General features: G+C 35.1%; 1 protein-coding gene across 1 annotated transcript in view; it reads left to right on the top strand.

The window, feature by feature from the left end:
• NUP155 (nucleoporin 155) overlaps window positions 1-20,746 on the top strand; it is a 64,203-nt gene that overhangs the window by 8,580 nt on the left and 34,877 nt on the right. Inside the window, exons 5-14 of the mRNA XM_024754650.1 lie at window positions 6,392-6,484; window positions 7,463-7,629; window positions 9,429-9,534; window positions 10,382-10,455; window positions 10,777-10,868; window positions 13,244-13,341; window positions 13,833-13,985; window positions 15,468-15,568; window positions 17,882-18,052; window positions 20,307-20,417. Coding sequence (XP_024610418.1) covers window positions 6,392-6,484; window positions 7,463-7,629; window positions 9,429-9,534; window positions 10,382-10,455; window positions 10,777-10,868; window positions 13,244-13,341; window positions 13,833-13,985; window positions 15,468-15,568; window positions 17,882-18,052; window positions 20,307-20,417 — 1,166 coding nt within the window. The remainder of the gene's footprint in view (window positions 1-6,391; window positions 6,485-7,462; window positions 7,630-9,428; window positions 9,535-10,381; window positions 10,456-10,776; window positions 10,869-13,243; window positions 13,342-13,832; window positions 13,986-15,467; window positions 15,569-17,881; window positions 18,053-20,306; window positions 20,418-20,746) is intronic.

The raw sequence follows: 20,746 nt of genomic DNA, 5'->3' as shown, positions 1-20,746 counted from the left end.
GCAGTGGTAAATGGTAGTGTTTTCTTGATTTCACTTTCAGAGTTTTCATCATTAGTGTATAGGAATGCCAGAGATTTCTGTACCTTAATTTTGTATCCTGCTACTTTACCAAATTCATTAATTAGCTCTAGTAGTTTTCTGGTAGCATCTTTAGGATTCTCTATGTATAGTAGCATGTCATCTGCAAACAGTGACAGCTTTACGTTCTCCTTTTCCAATTTGGATTCCTTTTATTACCTTTTCTTCTCTGATTGCTGTGGCTAAAACTTCCAAAACTGTGTTGAATAAGAGTGGTAAGAGTGGGCAACCGTGTCTTGTTCCTGATCTTAGTGGAAATGGTTTCAGTTTTTCACCATTGAGGACGATGTTGGCTATGGGTTTGTCACGTATGGCCTTTATTTTGTTAGTGTTTCTTGATTTACCTGAAGTTTTTTGCATTATACGTTTTTCACTAATTACTGAATTTAATGTTAAAACGATTTTTGTCTCTGTATTTTTTTAGTCCTGATAGCCCATGGAAGTGAGAACAGAGGTCAGAATAAATCCTAAGGGAAGTCATGAGCATTGTTTAACTTACAATTTCAACTTCAGTACACTAGATCTTTTATCATAGCCACTGATAAGCAGAGTTGATTGATTTAAATTTAATATACATCCCTTGAATGCAACTTCCTACAAGAGGAAATAATAGATGAAATTTACTTGTCTACAAGACCTAAATAGGAATTTTGAAGGTCACAGCCATTTTGAAATTATACTAATTCACATAAATATAAACATGCAGTTTTATACACTGTTTTTATGTGATTGCATTGGAAATGTATTTCCTTTACATAGAATTTTAAAGCAGTCTTTACCCAGCTGTATGTTTCTCTATCTTGTTCCTTAATTTAAAAGTTTATTCATATACAAGTCAACACCTGTTCATGCTTTCTATCATAATAAATATTTAATTGTCCATCTGAAACAAATAGTAAAATTTTGTTATATTCAAATGTAAATTTCAGTACAGAATGGAAATGGCATAGTCTTTGATTTGGCAGCAAAGGTGTTATCTTTGATAAATTTTCATAAAGCTCAAGCTTTTTTAAATCAAATCCTGAAATATCAGGTGTATTTTGAGGTCATTAAGTAGAAGGTCTGTGCCTTCAGCTCTGTTGACTTAATCCTTGAAACAAAAAATTGTGGCCTTTGCGCCCCTTGGTATTCATCAGTGAAAGTAGAACCAAGTGATAATAGGAGCTTTGTTGAATTTTCTGACATTTAACACCCAAACGTATACATATAAAGAGATGTCCTTTATCATAAGATAAGATATATTTCCTTTTATTCTTATCAGTGACACACTAGTTTTGGGTGTTATAACATGAAGAGAGTCATAATTACACATAATATCTCATACCACTCCATACTCTTTAAAGTTAAATGATACCTTAGAGTGAATTAAAATTTAAAATTTTGTTCTTGGTTTAATGCCCTCTCCGAAACTATAAATTATCCAGCTTTGGTACATAAACTCATTTGATCTATAAACTCATTTCTGTGTCTATGAATTTGACTATTCCAGGAACTTCATATAAGTGGAATTATATCTTTTTCTGACTGGCTTGTTTCACCTAGTATGATGTTCTCAAGGTTCATCGCTATTGTAGGATACGTCAGAATTTCCTTTTTTTTTTTGTAAAGGTCTAGTAATATTCCATGTATATACATACCACATTTGGTTTATCCATTTATCTATTGATGGTCGCTTGAGTTGTTTCCACCATTTGGGTATTATGAATAATGCTATGAACATGAGTATACAAATAGAAATTTTTATATTGTAGTAAACCTAAACTGTTTTGTAATGTAACACTGATTTTATTTTTATTTCTTTATTTTTTTTAACATCTTTATTGGAGTATAATTGCTTTAAAATGGTGTGTTAGTTTCTGCTTTATAACCAAGTGAATCAGCTATACATATACGTATATCTCCATAACTCCTCCCTCTTGCGTCTCCCTCCCATCCTCCCTATCCCACCCCTCTAGGTGGTCACAGAGCACCAAGCTGATCTCCCTGTGCTATGCGGCTGCTTCCCACTAGCTATCTGTTTTACATTTGGTACTGTATATATGTTCATGCCACTCTCTCACTTCGTCCCAGCTTACCGTTCCCCCTCACCATGTCCTCAAGTCCATTTTCTAGTAGGTCTGCGTCTTTATTCCCATCCTGCGCCTAAGTTCTTCAGAACCATTTTTTTTTTTAGATTCCATATATATGTGTTAGCATACGGTATTTGTTTTTCTCTTTCTGACTTACTTCACTCTGTATGACAGTCTCTAAGTCCGTCCACCTCACTACAAATAACTCAGTTATGTTTCTTTTCATGGCTGAGTAATATTCCATTGTATATATGTGCCATATCTTCTTTTTTTTTGCTTTAACATCTTTATTGGAGTATAATTGCTTTACAGTGTTGTGTTAGTTTCTGCTGTATAAGAAAGTGAATCACCTATACGTATACTTATATCCCTGTATCCCCTCCCTCTTGTGTCTCCCTCCCACCCTCCCTATCCCACCCCTCTAGGTGGTCACAAAGCACTGAGCTGATCTCCCTGTGCAATGCGGCTACTTCCCAATTGCTATCTGTTTTACATTTGGTAGTGTATATATGTCCACGCCACCCTCTCACTCTGTCCCAGCTTACCTTTGCCCCTCCCCGTGTCCTCACGTCCATTCTCTAGTAGGTCTGCGTCTTTATTCCCGTCCTGCCCCTAGGTTCTTCATGACCTTTTTTTTTTTCCAAAGAAACCTAATTTCATTTCTTTTTATGGCTGAGTACTATTCCATTGCATATATGTGCCACATCTTCTTTATCCATTCATCTGTTGATGGACACCTAGGTTGCTTCCATGTCCTGGCTATTGTAAATAGAGCTGCAGTGAACATTGTTGTCCATGATTCTTTTTGAATTATGGTCCAGTAGTGGGATTGCTGGGTCGTATGGTAGTTGTATTTTTAGTTTTTTAAGGAACATCCATACTGTTCTCCCTAGTGGCTGTATCAATTTAAATTCCCACCAACAATGCAAGACGGTTCCCTTTTCTCTACACCCTCTCCAGCATTTATTGCTTGTAGATTTTTTAATGATGGCCATTCGGACCAGTGTGAGGTGATACCTCATTATAGTTTAGATTTGCATTTCTCTAGTGATTAGTGATGTTGAGCATCCTTTCATGTGTTTGTTGGCAATCTGTAGATCTTCATTGGAGAAATGTCTCTTTAGGTCTTCTGCCCATTTTTGGATTGGGTTGTTTGTTCTTTTGTTATAGAGCTGCATGAGCTGCCTGTAAATTTTGGAGGTTAATCCTTAATTGCTTCATTTGCAAATATTTTCTCCCATTCTGAGGGTTGTGTTTTCATCTTGTTTATGGTTTCCTTTGCTGTGCAAAAGCTTTTAAGTTTCATTAGGTCCCATTTGTTTATTTTTGTTTTTATTCCCATTTCTATAAGAGGTGGGTCAAAAAGGATCTTACTGTAATTTATGTCATAGAGTGTTCTGCCTATGTTTTCCTCTAAGAGTTTTTTACTGTCTGGCCTTACATGTAGATTTTTAATCCATTTTGAGATTATTTTTGTGTGTGGTATTAGGGAGTGTTCTAATTTTCATTCTTTTACGTTTAGCTGTCCAGTTTTCCCAGCAACACTTATTGAAGAGGCTGTCTTTTCTCCATTGTATAGTCTTGCCTCCTTTATGAAAGATAAGGTGACCATATGTGCATGAGTTTACCTCTGGGCTTTCTATCCTGTTCCATTGATCCATATTTCTGTTTTTGTGCCAGTACCATACTGTCCTGATTACTGTAGCTTTGTAGTATAGTCTGAAGTCAGGGAGCCTGATTTCTCTAGCTCCCTTTTTCTTTCTCAAGATTGCTTTGGCTATTCGGGGTTCTTTGTGTTTCCATACAAATTGTGAAATTTTTTGTTCTAGTCTTGTGAAAAATGCCATTGGTAGTTTGATAGGGATTGCATTGAATCTGTAGATTGCTTTGGGTAGTATAGTCATTTGCACAATGTTGATTCTTCCAATCCAAGAACATGGTATATCTCTCCATCTGTTTGTATGATCTTTAAGTTCTTTCATCAGTGTCTTATAGTTTTCTGCATACAGGTCTTTTGTCACCTTAGGTAGGTTTATTCCTAGGTATTTTATTCTTTTTGTTGCAGTGGTAAATAGGAGTGTTTCCTTAATTGCTCTTTCAGATTTTTCATTATTAGTGTTTAGGATTGCAAAAGATTTCTGTGCATTACTTTTGTATCCTGCTACTTTACCAAATTCATTGATTAGCTCTAGTAGATTTCTGGTGGCATCTTTAGGATTCTCTATGTATAGTATCATGGCATCTGCAAACAGTGACAGCTTTACTTTTTCTTTTCCGACTTGGATTCCTTTTATTTCTTTTTCTTCTCTGATGGCTGTGGCTAAAACTCCCAAATTATGTTGAATAGTAGTGGTGAGATTGGACAGCCTTGTCTTGTTCCTGGTCTTAGAGGAAATGGTTTCAGTTTTTTACCATTGAGAATGATGTTGGCTGTGGATTTGTCATATATGGCCTTTATTATGTTGAGGTAAGTTCCCTCTGTTCCTACTTTCTGGAGAGTTTTTTTTTTTTTTTCTCGATACACAGCCCTCTCACTGTTGTAGCGTCTCCTGTTGCGGAGCACAGGCTCCAGACGCGCAGGGTCAGCGGCCATGGCTCACGGGCCCAGCCGCTCCGCGGCATGTGGTATCTTCCCCGACTGGGGCACGAACCCGTGTCCCCTGCATCGGCAGGCAGACTCTCAACCACTGTGCCACCAGGGAAGCCCAGTGTATGATCCTTTTAACGTGCTGTTGGATTCTGTTTGCTAGTATTTTGTTGAGGATTTTTGCATCTATGTTCATCAGTTATATTGGCCTGTAGTTTTCTTTTTTTGTCACATCTTTGTCTGGTTTTAGTATCAGGGTGATGGTGGCCTTGTAGAATGAGTTTGGGAGTGTTCCTTCCTCTGCTACATTTTGGAAGAGTTTGAGAAGGATAGGTGTTAGCTCTTCTCTAAATGTTTCATAGAATTCCCCTGTGAAGCCATCTGGTCCTGGGCTTTTGTTTGCTGGAAGATTTTTAGTCACAGTCTCAATTTCAGTGCTTATGATTGGTCTGTTTATATTTTCTGTTTCTTCCTGGCTCAGTCTCGGAAGGTTGTACTTTTCTAAGAATTTGTCCATTTCTTCCAGGTTGTCCATTTTATTGGCATATAGTTGCTTGTAGTAATCTTTCATGATCCTGTATATTTCTGCAGTGTCAGTTTTTACTTCTCCTTTTTCATTTCTTATTCTATTGATTTGAGTCTTCTCCCTTTTTTTCTTGATGAGTCTGGCTATTGGTTTACCAATTTTGTTTATCTTCTCGAAGAAGCAGCTTTTAGTTTTATTGATCTTTGCTTTTGTTTCCTTCATTTCTTTTTCATTTATTTCTGATCTGATCTATATGATTTCTTTCCTTCTGCTAACTTTGGGGGTTTTTTGTTCTTCTTTCTCTGATTGTTTTCGGTATAAGATTAGGTTGTTTATTTAAGATGTTTCTTGTTTCTTGAGGTAGGATTGTATTGCTATAAACTTCCCTCTTAGAACTGCTTTCCCTATATTGCATAGGTTTTGGGTCATCCTGTTTTTGTTGTCATTTGTTTGTAGGTATTTTTTTATTTCCTCTTTGATTTCTTCAGTGATTTCTTGGTTATTAAGTAGTGTATTGTTTAGCCTCCCTGTGTTTGTATTTTTTACAGGTTTTTTTTTCCTGTAATTGATATCTAGTCTCATAGCATTGTGCTCTGAAAAGATACTTGATACGATTTCGATTTTCTTAAACTTACCAAGGCTTGATTTGTGACCCAAGATATGATCTCTCCTGGAGAATGTTCCAAGAGCACTTGAGAAGAAAGTGTATTCTGTTGTTTTTGGATGGAATGTCCTATAAATATCAATTAAGTCCATCTTGTTTAATGTATCATTTAAAGCTTGTGTTTCCTTATTTATTTTCTTTTTTGAATCCGTCCATTGGTGAAAGTGGGGTGTTAAAGTCCCCTACTATGATTGTTGTAACACTAATTCTAAATGTCATTAAATACTGAAGTGTTTGTGTCTATGATTTGGGTTTTTTGTTTGTTTGGTTGGTTTGTTTACTAATATGTACTTATTTAAATGATCATAAGTGGTAATGTTTTAGCATCAACATTAAATTACCTTCACACTTTTCATATGCTGGTTAACCCACAGCTCATATTAAAGGTAACCATATTCTGTTAATATGGCTTAAATGATGGGTGTTTTCCAGAAAATAGTGCCTAACTCATGTTTACGTTATCTTAGGCATATTTCAACCTCACGTACGACATCTTCTGGTTTTGGCAACCCCTGTGGATGTAGTGATTCTTGGACTCAGTTATACTAATTTGCAAACAGGTATAGCAACCCACATGTTGTGGGGGGTTTGGGGGTTTGTTTTTTTGGCCACACCCTGCATGGTATGTGGAACTTCCCCGACCAGGGATGGAACCCGCACCCCCTGCAGTGGAAGCGCAGAGTCTTAGCCACTGGACCACCAGGGAAGTCCCCACATGTTGTGTTTTTTAAAATAAAAATATGTTGCCCAGTTTAATATTATAATTGAAAACTAATCTTTTTCACTAAGTTAACTTTCTGGTCTATTTGCTCATAGGAAAATATTTCCCTGTAGGTATGGTATCTTTCAGGTTAATAACTCCACCAGAAATTATTTTGGATTTATTTACCATATCAGTGTACATTTCTTAAATGTCCAATATAAAGGAAGGGTGGTAGAAGAGAAATAGTTGCCCCAGTAATTTTTAAATAATACCTTCAATTTCTTCATTTTTAATTTTTTGAATGGCCATTTTAACATATGGAACATTGAAATGTATATTATTCTTTCCTTTAAAGTAAGAAGCCATCAATTAATTTATTACATGCACATTCAGTGGTTTCTTTTGCATTCTACCAGTGTTTTAGGTAAAATAATGTTGAATTTCAGAGCCTCAAATTGATGATTATGGGGTGGGGTGGGGGGAAAAAAATTTAATGATTATTACTACCATATCCCTAGGCTTTTTTCCAAAATTTAATCCTTCAGGTTAGTTTTTTTATTTGATGTTTTACTATGTTATATATATATGTGCTATATATTTTACATATGTTATATATACATACTATAGGTTCTATTTAACATGAATTATAAAACTGTTCATATCAGACTTTTTATAGTAATTTTGAAATGTATGTTATACATACATTTTTTTGAAATTTTTGAGCATATCATGAATTCAGTAAGAATATCAATTCTGAAGATAATACAGTGATTGTTTTAAAACTTTTAAAAAGCTCTTAAAATGATTCCTATATTATTTCTTTTAAAAAAAATAGGTTCTGGAGTTCTCAATGACAGTATGTGTGGTGGAATGCAGTTACTTCCAGATCCTTTATATTCTCTTCCTACTGATAATACTTACCTTTTAACAATAACTTCCACTGATAATGGCAGAATTTTCTTGGCTGGAAAGGATGGCTGTTTATATGAAGTAGCATACCAAGTAAGTCTGGCATTTATAAACATTTTCATTTTCCTCCCTCTTGATGGAGTAAGAATAGATAAGCTTTTGGTTTTTTTTGTAATTAATTTTTTTATTGGAGAATAGTTGATTTACAGTGTTGTGTTATTTTCTGATAAGCTTTAGTCTTTATCTTCTAATTATATAGCACGTTAATATATTCTTATGGAAAGTTAAACATGCAGTTAAAGTTGTAGTCCTTCATGACTACACCATACCTGTAAAACCCAATCCTCCCCACAAAGGTAACAAAGGTAACATTATCAGTTCTGTATATGTCCTTATAGAATATGATGCATACATTTCTAAATACCTATAAATGTCTTTACATATCTATAGATAATATATATGTATTTATTTGTGTGTATACACGTATACAAATACATAGTATACTTCTGTGTATATGTTTTTACTTGTATTATTGCTTATGTTTTGTTTCATATTGGCTTTTTTTTCCTTTTTCTGCCTTTTTTATCCCCCCACACTGTGTGGCTTGCGGGATCTTAGTTCCCCGACCAGGGATTGAAACTGGGCCAAGGCTGTGAAAGTGGCGAGCCCTAACCAATGGACCACCAGGAAATTCCCATAATTGGCTTTTTTCATTTAACTGTGCCTTGAAAGTCTTTCCTTGTCAGTATCTGGTAGATAGATGTGTGTTATGTTTTGTGATTGCTGCATGATTGTCCATAAAATGGATGTATTGATACATGATTGAACAATTCCTTTCTTGATAGACTTCTAGGTTTTTATTATACCTTTCAGAAATGATGGTGTGATAAGTGTTCTTTTACAAGCCTCCTTGTGCACATGTGTAGAAGTTTTCTAGTGTGGAGACTTAGAATTCTAATAGTTGTATTATAGTATATGTGTATTGAAAACTGAATTTTCTATTTTCATTTTGCCCTCTTAAGAGTTTTAGACTCATAGCAGGCATCTGTGATTGTATCCCTGTCCTCTCCCTCCTCACTCTCACTAACCCTGGTATTTTATAACTTATTAATTTTGACCAGTCAGATAGAAGACAATTGTTTTTTATTACTAGTTTGGTTGAGCATCTTTTCATGTATTTATTGGTCATTTGTGTTTACTCTGAAATGTCTTTGTATCCTTTGCTCCATTATTTTTTCCCCCTTACTGTATCATTGCCTTTATCATAAGGTAAACAGTAGGAAACTGATAAGACAAGTATTCTCTTAGGCACACAGCTAATTAGTGGCAGAGATAGGATTAGAACTGAGGTTAGCATTTTTATGTTATACTGTATCTCTTCCTTACCCAATTTCTCTTGGTTTTGTTAACTACAAAAAGAAGATTTTGTTGTAGATTTAAGTATGGCAAAACTCGATCATTGAGGGGCAGACTGTAGATTATGATGGTGGTGGCTACTATTTCTTAAATTTCCTTTTAGCAGTAGTGGGAAGAGATAAAAATACCTCTATCCTATGTACTTTTGACACTTATAAACTACGCTTATTATTTCCCTTACTGCTTTCAAATAGGAGTTTTTAAGATAATTAAAATGAGTTCACTAACATAGCATTACTGGGTTGCTGGAATAGACATAGCTGATTTCATTGAGAGCAGTGATTTGATTTTCGTTAAATACATTTTCTATTTTTAATTACAAGACTGAGCTCAGTACTTCTCAGTACTTATTTTTGAGTAGTATGTCTTACTTTTACTAAGATTTGAGAATCTTTATAAACATGAGTATATTATAGTTGCTGTGATGGAGGTACCTACATTTACAAGTCTTATGTCTTTCAATTTTTTCTTTTAAGGCAGAAGCAGGCTGGTTTAGCCAGAGGTGTAGGAAAATAAACCACTCAAAGAGTGCACTTTCTTTCCTTGTTCCTTCGTTACTACAGTTCACATTCTCAGAAGATGGTGAGTAGAAAACAAATTTGGCAAACAAAAAATTTTAACAAATCACAGACCTAACATTTTCTTCAGAAATTCTCATTCTTAATTGAAACAGTTTCTTACTAAACAGTATTTGTTATATATTCATATCATCTTTTAAAGGGAGAAGGGATGATAAAACAGACAGCATGAGTTTTATTCCCAAGTCCCTATAGATGTAGCGCCATAGAACATGTGTCTACAATAGCTATATATACTTAAACCACCTGTGTCTGTGTTTGTGAGAGAGTTAGACATTCAGACATTTAATACATGTTTTGCCTGGTCTGAAAGAAATTCCCAGCATAAAATGAATATATCTGAGTTTTTAATTGAGAGATTTAGGCAAGTGAAGTAATTTTAAAATGCTTCAGTAAAGTAAGATAAATATATCTAAAAATGTTAATATGACTGAATTTTTAAATTATTTTCTTTTACACAATGAATTATTAAACTAAACTGGAAGTTTCTTGAAGGAATGGACCAGGTATAATTATTTTATGTGTTTCTAGCATATAGTAAGCATTCATTAAATGTTGAATGTAGGAATAATTTGGAACTTGTTTTTGGTTTGACTTAAAATTAACTTAAAGGACAGAATAACTTATTCGTGATGCCCTTAACCCAGTCACAGTATTTGATGTTTGCTTTTTTTCGCGTGCTGTCTGACCTGAATGCTTCTTGGCTTTGTCCTTGTGCAACTACCCTAAGACTTACCTACAAAACAAAAGAAAAGCCCTGAATGTAAATCAGCAATTTTAATTTGTTGTAAGTGGCTACTGTGTTTGATTTGTTAACCTCCGTTTTTTTTCTTCCTCTGTCTTATTTTTAGATCCTATTGTTCAAATTGCAATTGATAATTCAAGAAATATTTTATATACACGATCGGAGAAAGGAGTAATACAGGTAAGTATTAATATTATACCACCATATAAGAGGGGAAGAATATCCCTGTTTTTAAGGAACAAGATTTAGTCACTCTTGGGCTTTTCCTATGAACTGTGTGCTTTAAAAAAAAAAAACAAAAAAAAAACCCAACCGCTTCTTAAGGCCCCCTTTTTATGAAATTGTTAATCTCTGAATGTTTTCATACCTATATGAAGTACCAAAATTAAAGGATCCCTAAAAAGGAAAAGTTTATTTAATAAAAGTTTATTTAAAAGGTTATTTTATAAAGTGTATACAGTTTATAATCATGTTTAAGTGGGTATGACTTTTTATTCACAGGTGTATGATTTGGGCCATGATGGACAAGGAATGAACAGAGTTGCCTCAGTGTCACAGAATTCTATTGTTTCTGCTGCTGGAAACATTGCTAGGTAATATGTAATTTATTCTCAGGCATTTCATTTGCAGGCATAATTATATTATTTATATGCAGTATACTAAAATTATTCCCTCCTCGAAATATCTCCAGAAAGTAAGAAATGTTGAAGGAGGTGACATTGTAGGTTACGTTTGAAACAGTTGCTAGCAATGCTTCCTTTTATTCTTATGTTGGATGGTTTGAAACATAAGGCAGACTGGTTTTACAGTGTAAAGGACAGCTTGACCTGTGATTTTCCCTGGAGTTTGAAATTATGCTCTAAGTGGTCTGTGCAGGCATTATAGGTATTATGACTAGGAAACTGCAAGTCTCAAAGTTTCCCCTTTTTTAACTACTCCACCCTTTTAACAGGTCTACATGGTAGTTTCATTGGTCTGATAATGGACACAAGTACATTTCAGGAAATACAGAATTTCACAGTTGTATTAGCCTCACTGTATTCTTGAGGAAACTAAAACTAAGGATGTTATGATTTGCCTGAGGTCTAACTCCTAAGTAAGTGCTGAGATCCAACCTAAAAGCCAAGTTTTCAGACACTATACACTGCTATTTGCATATGTCACAAGTGACCTAGCTGCAGAAACTCTCTTCACCTAACAAAGACCTCAGATTCTCAATTTCTGTCTTCTGTGTGCCTGGGTCACTGCTACAATCAGATATCCTAGTGATAGCATGTTTTCCTTGGTCTTCAGTGACCAAAAAATTCTCAAGGCAGGCAATTTGAAACAAAGTTTCCTTTTACTTCTTCTAATTTTGGGGGGAAAGATTTTTTCAAATCCACAGAAAAAAGAATAGCATGATAAAATCTGATATACCCTTTATCTGAATTCACCAGTTGTTAACATTTTGCCTTATTTGCTCACTCTTAAGACCTATTTGAAAGTAAGTTACAGACATGACTTTCACCCTTAAATCCTTCAGCTTCCATCTCCTAAGCTCTTATATACTACATTATCATTACCACACCTAAAAAATTAATAATTTTATAATGTTATCCTAATTATATAGTCCATATTAAAATTACTCAGTGCTCTTCCAAATCTTTCATAGCTGTTTTTCTTTACATTTTTCTCCACATTCAGCCAGAGCACATGAGCTACGTTGGTCATTAGTCTCTTTAATATAAAATGGACCTCTTACTGCCTTTTTCATATGTTGACATTTAGTGGGGAGGGGTAGGAGAGTTATTTGTAGAATATCCCATTTTCTGAATTTTTTTTTCCTTATCTATAGATTCAGGGTAATATTGTTTTTTGTTTATTTATTTACTTATTTATTTATTTATTTGGTTTTGCCAGCTCTTAGTTGTGGCTCCAGGGCTCCTTAGTTGTGGCAAGAGGCCTCCTTAGTTGTGGCATGAGAACTCATAGTTGCAGCATGCATGTGGGATCTAGTTCCCTGACCAGGGATCAAATTCAGGCCCCCAGCTTTGGGAGCACAGAGTCTTATGCACTGCGCTACCAGGGAAGTCCCAGGATAATATTGTTTTTAGCCAATATCACATACATGATGCGAACTTCTTACAGTATTACGTTAAGAGGCACATAGTACCAGTTTTCCTATTATGAACACTTGGTTAAGGTGGTATTCACCAGATCTCACCATTATGAAGGTTCATTTTCCCCCCCTTTTTTTTGCAGTACACGGGCCTCTCACTGTTGTGGCCTCTCCCGTTGCGGAGCACAGACTCCAGACGCGCAGGCTCAGCAGCCATGGCTCACAGGCCTAGCCGCTCCGCGGCATGTGGGATCTTCCCGGACTGGGGCACGAACCCGTGTCCCCTGCATCGGCAGGCGGACTCTCAACCATTGCGCCACCAGGGAAGCCCTCCCTGTTTTTAATTAGTGATAATCTTTTCAATGATATTTTGATGCTCTAAGGACACCTTATTCCCCATTAACCATTTACCCAATGGATTTAGCTTTCTTTTATGGTCTTTGAAAAAAGATTACTCTTAACAATATTAATGTAAAGAATACACATTCAAGGGTTTTTGCCAGTTCTTGCTCCCTTTGCACTACTTTCCTAAAAAGTAGCCTTAAAACTATTTTAGCATGTTTAAACATGTAAAAATCCTGGTGGAGGGGCTTCCCTGGTGGCGCAGTGGTTGAGAGTCCGCCTGCCGATGCAGGGGACACAGGTTCGTGCCCCGGTCTGGGAAGATTCCACATTCCGCGGAGCGGCTGGGCACGTGAGCCATGGCTGCTGAGCCTGCACGTCCGGAGCCTGTGCTCCGCAACGGGAGAGGCCACAACTGAGAGGCCCGTGTACCGCAAAAAAAAAAAAAAAAAAAATCCTGGTGGAATATGTTCCCTGTAATTGAGTAGATATATTTTAAAAATAAACTTTAGTTTTTCTTTCTTCTAGGACCATAGATCGTTCTGTTTTTAAACCAATTGTTCAAATAGCAGTGATTGAAAACTCCGAATCACTGGACTGTCAGTTATTGGCTGTCACACATGCAGGTATGTTGTTTTATTTATATGAGTGCTTTAATGTGATAACTTTTTATAATCTTCAGGTTTGGAAATTTATGACTGAAAATATGTTTTTACTTCTGTATCAATTTTAAGCCATATTAATAATTCGTAAAATTAAGGCTTTTGAAAAATCAGAAGATTCCACTCACTCTGTCTCCTCATTTTATAGATGTAAAACCAGGCCTGAAAGGTAAAGTGGCTAACATTTAGTGATAGAGCCTGAACTGGAACGCAGGCTCCCTTGTCTTATACTTGTAGGTTCTTTCTACTGAAATGTGTTGATTTACCTCTCAATTCCAAGTGATGTCTTAGAAACCACTTCAGCTGGTAGTACACATGGTGATTTAAGATCAGTCAGGAAAGTGATATATGGCTTTAACAGAGTTCTGTGTTTTTCTGTGGAATTGTTTCAACAACACATGTACCTCATGTCTTTTATTTCCTGTTAATAATGGATAATTTTACCCCGTCATCAGGTGTAAGACTGTATTTCAGCACTTGTCCGTTCAGACAGCCATGGACACGCCCTAATACATTGACACTGGTCCACATCCGCTTACCTCCTGGATTCTCAGCATCTTCAACGGTGGAAAAGCCTTCAAAAGTACATAAAGCTCTTTATAGTAAAGGTAAATTCTGAAATACTATCAGATTTAATATTAGATTCTTAAAATTATTAAAATTAGAATGCATTTTGAGGCATTTGAAATTAACAGATTTCCAGTGAAGTTTAGGATGTTATGGGTTTTTTTAATCCAGGAACTCTTTTTTTATATTAGCTTATATTTCAAATTTTTCATTGGCATATATATTAAAAATATAGTTTTTTAAAGTATCTAAGTACTTTTAAAATTGTTTTATTAGTCTTGTACATGAACTCACTTGTCAAAATCAGTGTTATAAACTGTTATAAACAGTTATAAACTGCTATAAACTTAAAATGACTTTTCTGATACCATGCCTGCTTTGTCAGTGTCTTTATGGATATGGAGAGTTTTGCCTGTCAAAATATGAAATTTTAATAACAAACTCTTTTGGATTCATAATTAAGTTTAGAAAATGAGATTCTAGTTAAACATCAAAACTTGAAAAAATCCATATGTGGTTTTCCCCAATATGAGAACGCATTTGTAAAACAATTTGTTTTTATTTTCTAATCATTTTAAAGCCTTTTCTCTGCTATTGTACTGTGTTTTCTAATATTTTATTTCTCAACACCCAAATTAAACTTTCATTTACAAATAGAATTTTTTCAAGTACATTGTATCATGTACCTTCATAGCATTTTTAATAACAGCTTTAATTGAGATATAATTTACATACCTTTTAAAATGTACAATCTATTAGTGTTTAGTTTATTCATGGAGTTGTACAGCGATCACTACTATCTAATTTCGGAACATTTTCACCACTGCAGAAAGAAACCCTGTACCCATTAGCTGTCACTCCCTATTTCCCCCTTCTCCCAGCCCTGGGAAATCACTCGTCTACTTTCTGTTTCTATGGATTTGCCTCTTTTGGACATTTCATTTAAATGGAGTTGGAAAATACAGGACTGGCTTCTTTCACTTAGCATAATGCTTTCAAAGTTTATCTATTGTAGCAGGTTCATTTTTTTTTTTTTTTTGCTGAATAATATTTCATTGTGTGAGTGTACCACATTATAATTACCCATTCATCATTTGGTGGGCATTTGGGTTGTTTCTCTTTTTTGGCTATTATGAATGATGTTGTTATAAACATTTATGTACAAGTTTTTGAGCGGACACATTTTCATTTCTTTTGGCTGTATACCTAAGAATGGAATGCTGGATCGTATGGTAACTTTAGAAATGTTAAAATGTGAAAAAAAAAGTTGTGTTTACCTGAAAGAAATGCAGTATAAGGTCTAGAACACTTAATAATGCTACCCTGGCACTAATTATATATCCTTTTAGGGGATTTATTTTTGTTTATTTTGCGATTGTTTATTTATAAAGATTAATGCTGTATATTTATGTATCTGTATTAATGTCACTAATTATTAATGTCACTAATAATCATAATAATTATGATTATTGAGGATATATATTATTTGACATCATATAAGATTTTACATATTAAACTTTTAGGTATTCTACTGATGGCAGCCTCAGAAAATGAAGATAATGACATTTTGTGGTGTGTCAACCATGATACATTTCCTTTCCAAAAGCCAATGATGGAAACCCAGGTAAGTTATCCTGAGAGATTATAAAGAATTTTTTACATAATTTTAAGTGAAGAATAAAATTATGAGAAACTTTATCTTCTGATTTATTACTGTTTGCTTCTAATAATCTTATATGATTAGCAGTCATACTGAAAAGAGGTATATACTGTTAATTTTTTGTTTTTCCTCTGTGAGATTAGAAGTCATTATGGTACTCGTTAAAGAAACCTTTAACAAAAACATTGGAACCCTTTTAGAATGTTCTTCATAATGTACCTGAAAATGCCTATATCTTTTCTGAAATGATCTTTGTCCCACTTAAATATATTATATTTTTAGTTATTATGAGGCCATGCATTATAGTTATGACTTAGAATTTTATTCTTATGATCTCTTTAATTTGTAGTTCCACCTAAATATTTAACGTTTTTTCTTTTAATTATAGAAAATTACAAATATATGCAAAAAATAGAATGGTAAACTGAACCCCACATTAAGAAATTACCCATTTCTCCATCTTGTTTCATATCTCTTCCCCATGTATATAAATGTGTACACACAAACACATGATTGTGTTTTAAAAATAAATATCACGTATACCACGAAGTCAGCAGAGAGGTCCTGGGTGAGAGGTGCGGCCCCGGCCTATCCTGGCCCAATCCCACACCTAGGCCACCCACCCCAGCCCCCAGCCCAGGAGATGCTGAGAGGAAGCCATCTCTACTCACTCCCCTTGCTGTCCCCTACTCCACTCCCATCTGTCCTCCTAGATGCCCTAGCATAGCTCATGTTACCTGCCCCCAGAGGCTGCTGATCAAACGAGACAGACCAACCCCCACTAGGGTGTGAATGTCTGAGACTCTCTTTGGAGCCATCTCTTTAAAGGCATTTTGGTTCTAGTGTCACTAGCTGCTTCTGGTTATTTTCAAACGTGAACCCTTCTGGTTAGGGGGAGTGGGAAAAGGTGTGTGTAGATGGGAGGAGGAAGAACCAATTCCTGGGAATGGGCGCATGGTTTGAATGGGCTCTTCCAAGTTTCTGACATGGCCTAAGCAGCTGGGGTAGAGTTGGGAGGTAGGTATGGAGGCAAGGAGCACCTTTCTCAAATTCTTTTCTTTATCCTTTGAACTTTACTGAGCACATACTGTGTTGCCTCGTTATGCGACAGACTATAAGGATTCAGAACTCAGGAAGATATAAACCCTGTCTTTATGGGAGCACAGTGTTAGGGGGTGCAGGTTTGAAATCTGGCTCTATTTCCTCAAAGCAGTGACTCAAAGGACTAACATATCTCTGGTCCTCAATTTCCTGATCTATAACAGTTTTAATAGTACCTACCTCTGTGGGGTGGTTGTGGGATTAAATGAGTTCATGTGTGTAAGGTGCTGAGAACACTACCTGGCACACAGGAAGCACTCGATAAACGTTAGCTACTTTTAAAGTAGATACTATATATCATATATATCATATCACTTCATCTCTATAATACTTGAGTTCACAAATGTGAACTTTAAATATATATATATAAATATAGCTCATGAACTTTAATCAAATTCTGGTCTCCCAAAAACAGCTATAAAAGACATTAGGTCAATGGAAAAATTCTGTATTGACTGGGCATTAGATTGTATTAGAGAAATGTTAATATTTTTACATGTTAGGATAGTATAGTGGTTATGTTAGAAAACATCCTTATTTTTAAGAGGTGCATGCAAAAGTATTTAGTGGTGACATGATATTCATAACTTTCAAATGGTTCAATAAATGAAAAAATATAGAAAGAAGAAAGCAAATAGGGCAAAATGCTATCAATTGTTGAATCTAGGTATCAGGCATATGGACATTTATTGTACTTTCAACATTTTATTAATGCTTAAAATTTTTTATAATAAAATATTTTAGAAGACTAGACACTTTTTTTAGAGTATCTTAGTTTAGAAAACAGATGTAACTTCAGAAGAAAACAAAAACTGTATGTCAGCAGATTTAAGCACTGAACCTACCAGTGTAGATCAATTTACCCTGGAAAGAGGGTAGAAGGTATACTTTTCAGTTATTGAAAAAATTGTAATTTTAGTAAATACTATTTATAGTTTATCCTAAGAAAATTTTGCCTTTGTCTTCTGGTATGAAAAGATTTACTATCATAGAAGATGCCTGATTAAAAGAATAGACATTAGAAAATTAAATACAGACTTTTGAGAATATTCGTGCTAATGTATTATTATTAATCTGTTAAACCCTACATTATTTAAAGATTGTATTTTTTTTTTAGAAGGTTTTGCCTCATGTAACTATAATAATATGTATAAAACATTTATTTCTTCTACATAGATGACTACTCGTGTTGATGGTCATTCCTGGGCTCTTTCTGCAATAGATGAGTTCAAAGTAGATAAGATAATCACACCCTTAAATAAGGATCATATTCCCATAACTGACTCACCAGTTGTTGTACAGCAGCACATGTTGCCTCCAAAGAAGTTTGTTCTCCTCTCAGCACAGGTATGTACATCATCTGTTAAGGTGGAGAGAAAAAGAAGAGAAGCCATATTTAATGTTTTGGTCAAAGTATTCTGCAGTAGTTGCTTAATAGAGTCATTTACCTAAGTACTTAGGAATGTTTATTCTTAAAATATTCTTAAGGAATAGTTTATAAATACCAAAAAAGCGGGCCTTCTTTAGTTGTGGCAAGGGGGGGCTACTCTTCATTGCAGTGCACAGGCTTCTCATTGCGTTGGCTTCTCTTTGTTGTGGAGCACAGGCTCTAGGCACACGGGCTTCAGTAGTTGTGGCACGCGGGCTCAGTAGTTGTGGCTTGCAGGCTCTAGAGTGCAGGCTCAGTAGTTGCTCCGCGGCATGTGGGATCTTCCTGGACCAGGGCTCAAACCTGTGTCCCCTGCATTGGCAGGCGGATTTTTAACCACTACGCCACCAGGGAAGTCCAAGAACTTGCTGTTTATAAAGTATTGATATTATACTTTTTCTAAAGTAGCATTTCTATCAATAGTATTCAGCATAAAATTAGTAAAACAAGCTATTTTATTTCTTATCATGTAGTCCTCACTTGTTAAAAAAACAATTTTTTAGTATTTATTTTTTGAGTAGCAATGCATTGACAATTCCACTGGTAAGCAGAGGGGTATACACAGTAAAATCTCCCTTCTGGTTTGGGTCCCCTCCCTACAGACACCCATGTCATCAGAATCTTTATCTTTCCAGAGATATGTCATGATATCAATATACAAACAATACAAGTCTATTTATAAACAAACATTAGCATATTGTATGCACTGTTTTATACTTTGCTTTTTATGTTTCAAAGATACATTTTAGATATCTTTCCATAGTAATATATAAAGAACTTTCTCATTCTATTTTATATTTGAAAGGCATTCCTTTATATGGATGTACCATATTTAACTAGGCCCCTATTAATAGATCATCTTTTGCCTCTAAAAATAATGCTGGGGGCTTCCTTGGTGGCACAGTGGTTGAGAGTCCGCCTGCTGATGCAGAGGATACGAGTTCATGCCCAGGTCCGGGAGGCTCCCACATGCTGCGGAGCGGCTAGGCCTGTGAGCCATGGCCGCTGGGCCTGCGCGTCCGGAGCCTGTGCTCTGCAACGGGAGAGGCCACAATAGTGAGAGGCCAGCGTACCACAGAAAAATAAAAATAAAAAAAAATAATGCTGCAACCTTGTGCATATATCGTTTTGCCTGTGTGTGAGTAAAGCTGTAGAATTACATCTACTGGATCAAAAAGTATGTGTGTTTATCAATTTGATAGATGTTGCCAGGTTCCCTGTATATATACATACATTCACTATCAGTGAATGTTGAGTGCTTGTTTCCTTACATCCTGTGCAAGTACAATATGCCATCGTATTAAGAGTGAGATTGACTGTTCTAGTGTTTATTTTTCTGTGAATTGTCTGTTCCTATTCTATATCCACTTTTCTATTAAGTTGTCTTTTTCTTTTTATTTATAGAGCCTCTTTATATGTCAAGGAAACTAACTTTTTGTGATTTAGTCTCAGACATTTTTCCTGGTTTGCCATCTTATTTTGTTTACTGAGATTTTTTTTCCCATGTGGATAAGTTTATAAGTAGTTGAAATACTCAGTTTTTTGGGGGGATTTCTATTGAACTTTAAAGAAAAAAACACCGTCCGTACTCTGAAGTTCATAAAATAATTCACCCAGAGTTTCTTCTACTACGGTTACAGTTTTATTTTGTCCTGTCTGTTTGGAATTTATCCTGTTTTAGGTATGAGTATGGATCCAGCTTCATTTTTTCCCAAAGTGGACATACTTGTGCCAACATGATTAATGAAATATCTAACTTTGATCCTTTAGTTTGAGGGGCAGCTTTTATCATATATTAAATTCTAGTACTTACTTGAGCCTATATCAGAACTTTCTGTTTTGTTCCACTTATCTGACTGTTTATTCATGTGCTGATGCCATGCATAAGATAAAGGTTTATAATATGTTTGTGTCTGACAGAGCCTGCACCCTTTTGCTTTACTTTTTTAGGGGGGAGGGGCAGTGATCTGTTACTAAGTTTTCTGCATGGATATATAGATCTGGTATAGGCTAGGAATTGAAATGTAGATGATCTTTTTGACCGGTTTACTTCGTATTCTTGAAGTTATTTTTTTGTTTCATTGCTTTTATTAAATAAGGTAGCAAGGTCAGTTGCTACTAGCCATGCTTGATAAATATATTATTCATCCTCTTTCTTTTTGAACTTCTTAGGGGAGTCTTATGTTTCATAAACTTAGACCTGTAGATCAACTGAGACATCTACTTGTGAGTAATGTGGGTGGAGATGGAGAAGAGATTGAAAGATTCTTTAAATTACATCAGGTAATTATTTGTACCTTTTTTATTACTGTGATGATATTATGTAAGTTAGGATTAAAATACTGTGGTTAATAACAGTCTTCCTTTCTTTGCCTTAATCACTGTATGTGTACTGGTACTTGGGAGCAGTATTAATATGCTGTAAGGGTTTATGGTAAATGCTCAGATTTTTGTTCTGTTTTTGATAAATTCTTATCATTAAAGTGTACTAGTAAGAGTGTGATGTTCAAATTATATGATGAATGTATTTTTATTAAAAGGACAAGATATTTATAGATAAATAACTTTTTTAATTAAAAACTTTTTTTTTTTTTTTTTTTTTTTCTTTCAGA

This window comes from Neophocaena asiaeorientalis, unplaced genomic scaffold (genome assembly GCF_003031525.2).
Source record: "Neophocaena asiaeorientalis asiaeorientalis breed wild unplaced genomic scaffold, Neophocaena_asiaeorientalis_V1.1 scaffold229, whole genome shotgun sequence".
NCBI classification, from domain to species: Eukaryota; Metazoa; Chordata; class Mammalia; order Artiodactyla; family Phocoenidae; genus Neophocaena; species Neophocaena asiaeorientalis.
The sequence above is the reverse complement of the archived record's forward strand: the minus strand, read 5'-3'. Positions and strand labels throughout refer to the sequence as shown.